At 35.6% G+C, this 12651-nt stretch overlaps 1 protein-coding gene across 3 annotated transcripts in view; it reads right to left on the bottom strand.

Annotated features, from left to right (window-relative positions):
* Positions 1–2975: 2975 nt before the first annotated feature.
* Positions 2976–12651, bottom strand: part of SBF2 (SET binding factor 2) — a 211756-nt gene continuing 202080 nt past the window's right edge. For all 3 annotated transcript variants that reach the window (XM_081942456.1, XM_081942458.1, XM_081942457.1), the window contains 4 exons: positions 11088–11278; positions 10023–10110; positions 8554–8685; positions 2976–5269 (listed from right to left, as the gene is read on the bottom strand). In XM_081942456.1, coding sequence (XP_081798582.1) covers positions 5171–5269; positions 8554–8685; positions 10023–10110; positions 11088–11278 — 510 coding nt within the window. In that variant the 3' untranslated portion in view covers positions 2976–5170. The remainder of the gene's footprint in view (positions 5270–8553; positions 8686–10022; positions 10111–11087; positions 11279–12651) is intronic.

Here is a 12651-nt window from a genome sequence, read left to right as displayed (position 1 = left end):
AATCTGTCCTTGATATGATGGACTTTACTATTTGTTGTTGGTGCAACAATGAATGGTTGTCACATTTGCAAACCAGCATTATAAAGAGGGAAATTTAAAAAAAAACTTGCAAACTTCATATTGCTAGAAGCAATAAAGTACATAGATATTGTCTGTGCATAATATAAATGTATACAGCTTATTTATGGGCAAACTGGGTTTTTCCTTTTCAGAAACTGAAAAGGGATGATAGATTTTGGTATCTATGGATAAAGTTAGAATACATGTCAAGGTTACTTTATATACAATGGATTGTGTATACAGTAAATGTACCATATAAATGTATGCAATAAATGGTCAGTGATCTTTTAGAAATATCACTGAGATCTGCCAACAGTTGACAATATGGAAGACAATGATTCAGCTTAATGTCTAAGGTAGCCTTAATAACTTTGAGTGGTGAGGACAGTTCAACTGTAATTAATAAATATCTCGCACATTGATGTCTGCAATACCCCTGCCCAGTTCATAAGCATCAACAGGTTTGTCAGATTAATGAACTCCCACAATTTCCAGGCCTTCCCATTTAAATTTCAAATTTCATCCTTAAAAAGAAAAAAAGTCTGGAATCTGGGAGTTATAAACTGTAGGTGATACTGTGGCAGTAAAGTCAACCAAGTCATAATCCCAGGCGACAGAAGGGAGGGCCCAGGTGCAAAGATTTAGAAGATTTGTGACAAAATTAATTTGAGTCTTCCCGCCTTCAAAGGTGATTTAAATCTTCAGTTGAATTTGTCTACGTTAAAATTCAGTTCCCTTGTATAACTTGTAATACCTTTAATGTAATCTATCTCATACTATTGTCAGTATTCATTATACTGTATATGTTCCATACAGAAAGTTGGGGTTGATTTTAAGTCAAATGGGAGTCTAAAAAGGCTTACTCCAAATAAAGTGTTAAAAATAGACAGCTGAACATTGTTCATGCAGTAGAACCTGCCAGATTCTGAAGATCCACAACCAAAAAATAGTTTGCACCACCCCTCACTAAATATATCCCATTTTGTGGCCAATGGGAAATGTTGTAATTGTACATATTTATTACATTCTTTTGGATATAAACACAGCTAGGTTTCTAGTTTTCCTATGATGACTAAGACATTATTTTTGTTTTCTCAGCTTGCTCCTATCAATTAACTTCTGTAGATTGTCAACACTCTTATCTGGGTTTTTTTTTCATTTGGCTATTTTTTTAAGGATAATAGGGTAGGATAATAGGTCAGCTAGCACAGATGACCTGATATTTTATCCATATAATCAGAAATATCCACATACTGATTTCCAGTTGCCTTCTCACTTGCATTTGTACTTTTATGATCTACTTTATGAGCTGCAGCTTTGACTTGTTTTCATGCTGGGAATGAACTCTACTGTGCTATTATAAAAGTAAAACTGAAAACAAAAACTATCCATTTCAATTAAGCCTTAATAATTAATTTTGCACACTCCTTTGTCATCTAATAAATGTGTTCTAAAGCTAATTTTATTATTTTTCGGTACTTTTTGGAAATCTCAGTGCTATTTGAGATATGGGATTCTGCCCAAAACCGAATCTGCAAGGAATTCTTTAGAAAAACATTCTTAAACAAATATTTTTAGAGCTTATATCTCTCAAATGTCTCTCCCTCCCCCTTTCGGCACACATTCTGCAAAGTTTTACAACTCCAATAATTTTTTCTCTGACTTGCTTAGCTGCTAGATTGCTAGATACTAGCAATCTAATTTCCCGCAATGTTCTAAAGTAGTACTATGTGCTTCATATTTGTTCCCTACTATTTCAGGAATCAGCAGCTTTAACTGAGACTTCTAACTCCTTGGAAATGTTTAAATGTGTCATCTATTTCTCAGATTTCTTTGCTTATTTTGTAACATGCACTATGTGCTATTTTTTGCTGAGAAGCTCCAATATTTCTTAATCATCAAAAGTAGTATGATGTAGTAAATAATCCAGTTGCATTTATTATGCTGCATGGGACTTTTTCACAAAATGAAAAAAAAATCCCAATTCCCATTAAGAAAGCAACATTTACTAAAAATATTAAGCAGACAGACCCTCCACAACCAATGACTGCATATAACCCAACATGACTTCTTGCCTTCACCGGTTTTAACTGGTGGTAATAGCTCAGCTTGGTTTCTGACCCTGTTTTTAGCATCAGCTGTAATTGGTTTCTTTATTTGGGACATCTGATGCTCATCCTGCTGAAGTCCATTAGGTGGACCAGATATGATGGCTGCTAGCAAGGAAGGACTGCCCTCCTCTAATTTGCAGGCTGTGTTTCGTCCTCTTTTCACCTCTGCCTGGATGTGAGCTGAGTTCAACCCACCACGTTTCTTTCCACCGGCCAGGCAATTTATGACCAGATATTAAGGAAATCGTTAGGTAAGGAGGCCTTTGGTTCAAAAGGAACTGTTGGCCCTATGAAAAAACAAAACAAAGGAAAAAAAGAGATAGATGGGACCTAATAACTGTCATTCATATACATACACACACACACACAAATTGCTTCCCCAAATTGGCAAGTGTGGCTATATATAATACTAGGAAAGCTGGAAAACAATCACAAAACACTTACTGCCCTTATCATAAGGGAGCAACTTATTTATTAAGAGAAAACCAGTAAACTATATGCTCATCTGGCTAGGAATTGTGAATTATACAAATGACTAATAATTTCATAATAACCTCTTAGCAGAGCTATGCTCCTATAAAAAGTGTTTGCTGGTATTTCAATTTATTATGCATATTTAATCTACATACACTAAAACGTAAAGAGGAGTCTTTCATAAATTATGCCCCATTTAAAAATTGCTTGTTTTCCTCTCAAGGACAAGTTGCAGTTTTCCAATGACAGTTCCAATAACATGTGAATCATTGTTGCTATTAATATTTGCTGTAAAAGTTGCTATTATATTATTTGTATCTTGTAGCCATATTTATGTTTCATACAATTTTTATTTATTCAGTCAACACAGAATGAAATACATAGTTTAACTGTTCAAAGCAGATAACTGATATGGCCAGTTTGTGATATTCATGGAATGTTTTGAGTTTAACAATGAAAAAATAGAGCAAGGAACAGTTTTTCACATGCAAAATGGCATCTTTTGTACAAAAATATGAATTTTATTACAGGATAACTTGGGATCTAAATTATACAATTAAAGATATGGTATTAACTATTCCACTGGGTAAAGAAGGAATGTTGTCGTATGAAGTATCTTTATTACAAGTTAGTTAACAAATGCTAGTTATGGAACATACATAAAATAATTAAAATTCCTAGTTAGAACTCTATGAGTAGTGTATATTTTTTAAACAACTTCAAAACAAACACAGTCATTATTTAACAAAGCACATAAAAAATACTTCATATACAAAGAAAAGTACATGAGTGTGCAAACACCATTTTTTTTTCACAAGTGGTAATTTATCAGCTGAAAATGCTAGAAAAATCCTTCATTTCTTTAGGTTTGGAAATCCAAATATATTTAAAAAAGAAATATTTCCTATTTTGTGTAGTGTGAAATCTGTATTCACTATTCATTAGAAAAATAGGGAAAATAGTGGTTTTTTAAAAAAGGTAAACAATTCCAGAAACTGAAATCCTACAAGTGAAATCAGTTTGTTTTGTCAATACTGGCCTGATTTGCACATAATGCTAAACCATTTGTTTAATATTAGAAGGAGGAACTACTGGGAACTTTGGACCTTTGGGCTCCCCTTTTCTTTTCCTTCTCTACAGTATGTAAGAGAAGCACCCTAGCAGTTCTTGATTTAGTTTTGAGAAATCATAATTTAAGGTTCATAATAATAAATCGTGGTTGATTTTAACTCTGTTTAGTAAAAAAAAAAGCTGTTTCAAAAACTAATGGCTTGTTATAGCTAACTTTAGTGAAGATTAATCACTGTCCAATTCAACTCTTAGAATGGAATTTAATATGAAAGCTTCCAAGCCAGGGAAGGGTTTCATCCATAAGTCCAAGGTTTGCAGTGAGCTGTCCTTATTCCATTAAACTTTGGCTTAGCATTACATGTGAACTCAGCCATTAACTTACAAGTGACGTCAATAAACCCTAGAAAATACTGGCTAGTATAAACAAACATTGAGTTATTAATTTTAACACATTACTTTTTAAAGAAAACATATTCTCTTTCTAGGGTTGTTACACTCAAAAGTCACTGTGTGTTGCAGCAAGAAAAGCTTTTATTTATTTTGGTTTGTAAAAAAATTGTCAGAGATTTTTAAGATGAACAAACACATTGGCAAATGTTAAAAAATCTAAAAACATTCTTCCAATTTATGTGCAAAAACATTTAAAGTATCAAATTACATCACATCAAGCCAAATTATGTACACATCATTAAATTGTTGTTATCTTGCTAGCATTTTGCTATAAATAATTTACTTCTCTCCTTCAAAATGCCTGTTTTCAAAGATTTCAGTGCAAGTGTTTGTTTTGTTTAGTGCATTTTTTTTTACAATGAGCAGAACAGCGCATCAGTTAATATACAACTTTTGTATTTAGCATTTCCTCTTCCTGAGGCCTGCTCTTGGTTTCCACTCATCTACAAAGATGAATTAACTAGTAGAAAAATGGCAAGATATTTCTCAAGACAGACTGTTCAGAGAACAAGTGGCAGAACAGAAAACATTTCTTTTAATTTATGGTGCCTTGAGTGTGCCTTTTTATTGGTCTCCAGAGTTTAAAGGTTTAAATAACCTCTTTCTCAGAAAACACTACTAGTCTGAATATGAATCCTTTTTTCTAAAATAGGAAGCTAAGAAGATTAAAGCTAAATAAAGGATTATTTTCAAAAAATCAAGTGTTCTGCTGGATTATTCATTCCTGTGTGTAGAAAAAAGTTACCCCACTGGGATCACTTAGCCTGGAATTGTATTGAAGATGAGGTTTTCTGGGCAATGAGGTTAGTTAGTGTCTTCCAAATGGAGAACGAGGCATTATATAAATTATCAACTAAAAGAAATATGATGTTCTGAGCACTGTGGCTGAAATATAAGGCTGTTCGAACGGCAATAAACAATTCTTCTTGGAAGTAGAGTTACTTAGGCATATCAACAGACATTTTTTTAAAATGATGATGATGATAGCAAAAATAAATTCCTTATTATGCATCTGAAATGCAATTCTGTATCCGGTCCATCCACTGGTAGGCACTCTGTGCATCTTGCGCACAAAAATTATATACTCGTTTACTTGTCTTTAGCTGCACAATTAAAATTAAAAGATAAAAGCAGTATTAATTTTAGAACATACATTATTTCCATACTTCAAAAATCCTATTGTCATTACAGTCTTTGCAGCAGCAACATTGCTCTATGCTGTTCTCATGAACTCCAAAAAAAATCTACCATTTGGAAGAGAATCATATCTACAAATGCATGGGAAGTTTGCAAGGAGAATCTTCAAGCAAATCAAGATTTTCTAGTATACAAGTAGTCTTCAACTTAAAACCGGTTGCTCACCGGCCATTGAAAGTTACAATGGCCTCCCAAGGGCTACTTATGACCAGATTTGAAGTTCTGAACACCCCCCCCCCCGCACTGCATTTGTAGTTGTTTGCAGTGCCCCGTAATTACATGATCTCAATTTACACCCCCCCCCCCGAAATCAGCATTTAATTCCAATTTCTTATTGACACTGCAAAAAATATCATAAAATTAGATATGTTCATATGGCAACCTGCTTAACTATCAGCATGACTTACAGCCACAATTTCAGGGTCAGTTATGGTTGTAAGACAAGGGTTATCATTGGATACATCAGACATTTCCCCCTACTTTTCTCAAGAAATAGGGTATACCTAATAATAGACTTGCCTGCAAAAAGAGAATTCTCTCTTCAAAAAGCTTTAAATGCTGAGGCAATTTGCTTCCTTGAAAATTGCTGTCCTTTCCTGTATCTATCACACATTCTGTTTCATAGATAGTAGTCTAATATCTGTTACTTAGATCATACAACCTAGGGATGAGCTACCAACTAGATTAAATGCAATTTCACAACTGAAGAAAGTCAGGGAGAGAAATTATATATTGATTTCCAATATATTGTTTCCATCCCATCTTTTCCTTAAGAGTTGCTTAGCAATCCTTTTATCTGCCTTTTGACTGCTCAAGACCTTCAATGTCTAATATGTGTTAAGCATTAATTTTTTTCTTCATCTAGTAGTCCATCCAATATCAAGCATTATTCTCCACAGTTTTCTGCAGGTTGTTAAGCAGATACATACTATCTACCGTGTTTCTCCAAAAAGAAGGCTGGGTCTTATTTCTTTTGACCCATGAAAAAATGGCTAGACCTTCTTTTGGAGGGTTCTAATTATTGGCTCACCTTGTGGCGGTGGGACCGATAGCCCCACCCCCCACTCCTTCTGTGGCTGCTTGTCACTACTCGCACGCATCACCCAGGCCTCCATTTCGCCTTCAGATGCCTCCAAGAAGGCATCTACAGCCGATAACATAGCTCTGGATTGATCCAGAGCTCTGTTATCGGCTGCAGATACTTTCCAGCAGGCATCTAAAGGCGAAGTGGAGGCCAGGGCAATGCATGCGAGTGGCGGCAAGCAGCCGCAAAAGAAGCAGCCGCAGGTGTCAGGGTATGTGAGGTCTGGTAAGTAGAGCAGCTTCACCCCCCAATCCCCACTCTAGCTTATTTTTTACCTGTGTGCCTCGCCCCACCCCTTGCACCCTGGGGTGGGCATGGTCTTAATTACTGCTAATTTTGTGGGTAGGGCTTCATTTGATTGCATGCACTAAAAATGTGATAGGGTTTCTTTTCAAGATGGTTCGTCTTTTTTGGAGAAACACGGTAGATCCTAGGGTTACCCATTGAAAAAAATAGTATAGACCCATTTCACAAATTTTGGTCCATTTATTTGGACAATCCTATGACCTCTAAAATGGCTGATAATAAGTTACGAAAGAAAAAGGAGTGTGGAGTTTTTGGCGCTTGCTTGTTTTTGTGCAGATGTTTCATTACTAACTGGGTAATATCTTCAATGCTAGAAGGGAGTGGAGTTTGCTTTCTGTTATATATAATAACTCATAACACAAGATATGAAAAAGATAACATTCCATGCATCAAAAACATCTCTGAAACAACCAATGGACTATTTATAGTCATATGGCATCAACATAATAGCCAAATCAACTGAAGCCCTCCAAAACATTTTAAGTAAACCACAAGTGTAGTAGCCCAAGAAGAAAAAGTAAGAGTCATGTACAACATAGAGTGTAAGTATTGCAATAGCCACTGTATAGAAAAGGCAGGCAGAAGACTAGCAAAATACATCCATGAACATCAAGGAGGAGTCAAAAGACATGATGAAATTTCACAACACATGAACAGACTTAAGCATAGTTTCAACTGGGAAACCTTGAACATCCTAGATCACCTACATCCAAAAATGCTAGGGAATACTTGAAGCCTGGCATTCAGACAAATCATCCACCAACAGGCACATAGATGAACCACATTTACATACCAAGAGATAATAAAAAGTTAAAAAAAGAAAAAATTAGAATCTTTGCCAGCAATCAAAATCCAGATAAGCAGGGATTAACCCCAGGAACAAAACCAAACAATCAACCAAGCAGTAAACAACAGCCTAATCAACCAAGGGGAAAACAACAATACTCTCACCAAGTTTGGGAGTGGCCAAGACAAGCAACTGTTATATATAAACAGGGAGTAAATTCCACTCCTTTCTAGCACTGAAGATGTTACCTAGCCAGGTAATGGAATGTCTGCATGAAAACAACCACAAGGACCCCACCGTTCAATCCTGAGCCATTCTCTTCTCTTCTATTGGTAGAAATAGAGTACTGGCTAAATGTGTCTATTTCTCCATGTCCTTGTTTAAGAAACATTCTGCACAGATTCTATTGCCAGTGTGCTATCTGGGGGAATTCTGGGAGTTGAAGCCAACACATCTTAAATTTGCCAAGGTTGAGAAAAACTGGTCTAGTGAATTAAGAGCAAGACTAAACTTTGTGGCACAGCATCTGCTTTCCCTGGATCAATCCCAGGTTAAATCTGTAGTCAATCTGGGAAGAGCTGAGAGACATCAATCCAAAACTCTGCAAAACTGCTGCCAGTCCACACAGACAGTAGTGAACCAGATGAACAAAGATGTGATTTAATGTAAGACAGCTTCCAAAACTCCTATTCTAGAACATGGGAACCTATCAAATGACATTAAATGGGGTATTACTTCAAATATATAGCACCACATACTGTACATATAAGGGCAACGGAGAGGTGTGCTACACTGGTGTCTTCTCACTGTGCAAATTACAATCATATCCAATATTGCAGCTTACCCCCACTCCCAGAAAAATTCTTACAAATGTAGTTACTGTAAATCTGACTCAGAAAAATTAGGGTAAAAATTATCTGTATCTCTGCACAGATTAGCATGAGCACAGATTATGAGTACAAATTTTTGTTATTAATTTAAAGCAGATGGTAGTCTGGAACCAATCTACTTACATCAAAGAAAGCTTTTTCATTAGCATGCTTTGGAGCACCAATAGTTGGTGAAGCAGGGATTACACTTTCTACTTCTGCAAGCTCGATATGGCCCTTACAATAAGCATCTTCCATGGAATCATAATATCTTAGCTAGGGTTAAAAGAAAAAAAAAACAGTAAACGTTAACATATGAATAACTGTATATTGAGTAGCTACAATTTGCCATTATTCCAAATGAGATGTGGACGATTTTTAATTTCCTAAAATTCATATCTGCATAAAAGTAGCAAATACAGAGAAAGGGAAGACAAGTTAAAAGGCATGATATAGGGCAGTGATGGTGAACCTATGGCACGCGTGCCACAGGTGGCACGCGTAGCCATTTGTCAGGGCACGCGAGGCGCTGCCCTGTCAGCTGGCCAGTGGGCATGCGTGCGCTGGCCACCTGAGTTCCCCATTTTAAAAGCCATTTTTCACCCTCCCCAGGCCCCAGAGGCTTTATAGGAGCTGGGGAGGGCAAAAAGAGCCTCCCCCGCTCCCCCCGGAGGCCCTCCGGAGGCTTCAGGAACTGTCCGGAGGCTTCCATGAAGCCTTCTGAACGCTTAAAACGACTCTCCGAGCAAACCGGAAATGACTTCCGGTTTGCTCGGAGGGTCGTTTCAAGCGCTCCAAACTGGGGGTCGCACATTGCATTATGGGTGCGGCACGCACGCACACAACCCCCCTGCGCTCCCCCCACTTGTGGCACGCGAGCCAAAAAAGGTTCGCCATCGCTGATATAGGGGATGTCCTGGATTACAGTTTCTGAACCATTTTGGAAGGGTTAAATGGTTTATAACTGTTGAAACCTAATTAATAAAATACTCTAATAAAAATACTGAAAATTCTAAATCTTTTCATAATTATTTCAAATCCTTAAGGATAGTAAAGAAAAAATATATCCAAATATGTTGGATACCTGAAATGCTCATGAGAAAAAGTATAATGTAATCTGTATTAATATTTTAAAAATAAGCAACATTGCAAAAAATAATTTCTTAACATTGATTAAAATTAGCATTCAAAAATAGCATTTCATTATTAATGCCTAATGTTAATGTTAAAGTTTTACGATTAAATTTGCAAGAAAGTAGTACCATTTTCACATGGTAATTTGAGGGAGGAAAACAGCACACAAGCACTGTGCGCAAGGGAAATTTGAAGCACTACTTATGTAGGTATAAATGAAGTACATACTTAATAATCTGAAATATTTAAAAGCAGGTTTGATTTAAAGCTCAACATGGTCTTGAAAGTTTGATGGTAAGAAAATGATGTAAAATATAATGAAATAATAATATACATTTAAATAAACAAAGGAAAGAAACAACATTTCAGATGAAGAACATTGGTGGGGAAGGATACTTCTAGGGTTCTACTTGCTCTTCTGAAAGATTGGAGAGCTCACAGATTGCACACATATATTACAGACCATTATTACACTTTACCTGGTGTTTTGTAACATCTAGCACAAACCAGCGTGGTTTCCAACCTTTTAGCAAAGCTCCTCTTTTGTAAAGGGTACCTTCATAAGATCTAGAACAAAAAATATATATTATTTCTTATTTTAAGCAATGGAAATCAGAAAAATACCCACATAGTAGTGATGTTTATTAATTCAGTTCAATTCATAGGACAGAACTTAAAGCAATTAGAACAAAATGCCCAAGTGAAACTTCCTATTAATTCACTACCAAGTACCTACCATTACCTCAACATCAAGTTATAGGTTTTAATTTAGTTCTTTTATTATAATGGTGTGCAAAATGTTAGTAGCTTGAAATATTACCAGCTTAAAGTATTTCAAGCCTCCTGAGCAGGATGTGAAAAGTGTTTTGATATTGGTGATATTATTTATTGTTGTTTTTTTGTTCATTTAAACTCCTTCTCCAATATGGAGATTTGGTGAGTGCATGAGCCACAAGCACGGACTGACATTAGCTGGAGCTAGCAGGAGCTGGCAAAGTGTGATAACATGTCTGACTCCTCTGTTTATTTTGGTATAATAATTCTCAGAAAGTTTTCTTAACTGATAAATGTGAATTTACCCCTTATTTCAGACAAATATTATGGGATCTAGACCAAAGGTTTCAGATTTTTCTGAATGTGAATTTGATTAAGATTGATTTAACACTTAAGGTTCATTTAAATTTTGAGAGCCCTTCCTTTGATTATCACATCATATTGTTTTAAATACATCTATGGGGCACTGAATTCTTTTTTTGAACAGTAGTGTCCTGTTACACTTTCTTGTTAGTTAATTTGACTTTATGTTTCCTCAGAATTCTTAGCTAACACAGCCAAAAGCCAATCCATCTGGAGGGCACTATTTTCCACTGTAACGTATTTGTTTTATAAATAACCACATTAAGTTGCAATTGGAAAAAAAAGTAATTTTAATAAAATATGTTTTGTGAGGCATTTGAAACAGAATGAAAATAAAGCAAATATAACAATTTTGCAAATTTTTTAAGGAAGCCAAAGTTGTATCATAGTCCGATAGCTCACATTACCTATTTTCATCATGTTTTGAAGTGAACTGATTGTACAGTGTTGTTACTCTCCTTTCCACACCATTGGCAGATGAAATGTTGCTGTTTCGTTCTTCACCCAAGCCACTGTCTGGCAGATGCAACATAGACCTCTTCTGACAAGAGTGCAGGTTGACAGATATTGCTGAAGAGCCAGAAGGATGTCTCTGGTGCTTTAAATGTAATGTGACATAGTGCAGGGTTGAAAAAAAACATCATGGGTTAGCCAAAAATCTGAACAGAGATACTTTACCTCTTTTTCAGTGATTGCTTAAATCTCCTAACATTGTGACAGAAATCCAAGGGTTGAATTAAACCAGAAATGATTCGCTATACTCTAATTTCTTGCGATAGACAAATGGTACTATAGCTGGCACTTAAAGATACTTGAAAGGATCTATAAAATAGTTTAGAACTTATTCAATGTTTGTGGCAAATGCATTTTTGGTTGTAAATTTCTCATTTCTAGCAATTACTGTAGCTTTGATTAGCTAGAACATTGCAATCTGATTCATAGAAGTGCTAAAACATCAAAATATCTTTGCTCTATATTGTGTTTCTATCAGTAGAAGAAAGAAGTAGAAAGGAAAAGGAAAAGGAAGAAAAAAAAAGGAAGGAACCAACAGATCTGAAGAAGAGAATAAAGGAATACATGCTAGGGAATAGAGATGTAGGTCTAATTAGGAATGAAATGGTCAACATTTATGTCAGAAAGTATGAATTTGTGATTTATTTCAGCTGTTGGGAATGCTTATGAAAGTAGGAAGCCATAGTGGGTTGTAGTTGCATGTTGTGCTCCAGTAAATGGTGCTAATGGAAAAACCAGGGATGAGTTTTAGGAAAACTTGTGCATTTTTGCAACATTCTGAGCAAGTGCAGGACATTTTGGTATCTGCTTACATTAAGATCTCTTTGTTTTCTGATTTAAGCAGAAATTAATGCTTACACATCGAAAGGGAATTCATCAAAAAGCATGACTGATTTGATCATTTAAGATGAACAAATAAAAGATTTAGTAAAGGATGCTTGAGTGATGTAATGTGGGACAGATCATAATTTGGTTACAGTATGTCAAGAGTGAAACCTGGAAAAAAGGCTTGAAATAGAATGAAAAGAATTAGGTTACAAAAACCCCCAAGAAATGGGGAATTATGCTAATGGAAGCATGAAAAAGAATGCTGGAAAGAACAATGACACGAAGGAGGCTGTGAGGAAAAGAGCACGTAAGACAACAATTACAGCAAAAATAAAAGATTTGTGTATATTGGGAAAAAACATAACCACAAAGAATGTGGAAGAAAAAGTTAAAATTGAAAGAAGGATAAAAAATGGAGACCTGTTTTGATGGGGAAAAAGCCCATTTTGTTTTGGAAGTAGATGAAGAGGGCTAAACAAGGAACTTCTTGCAAATGAATGGATTTTTAAACAAAAAGAGGTATAGTTACTTGAAATGAAATTGAAGTAAGGTAAGGTGGAAGGAATATTATAGAGATTTATATTTAAGGATACATCAAAAATGGAACTGAAATAAGATTATCAATATAAG

This window comes from Natrix helvetica, assembly GCF_964273705.1.
Source record: "Natrix helvetica genome assembly, chromosome: 1".
NCBI lineage: Eukaryota > Metazoa > Chordata > Lepidosauria > Squamata > Natricidae > Natrix > Natrix helvetica.
This window is presented reverse-complemented; position numbering and strand designations above follow the sequence as displayed.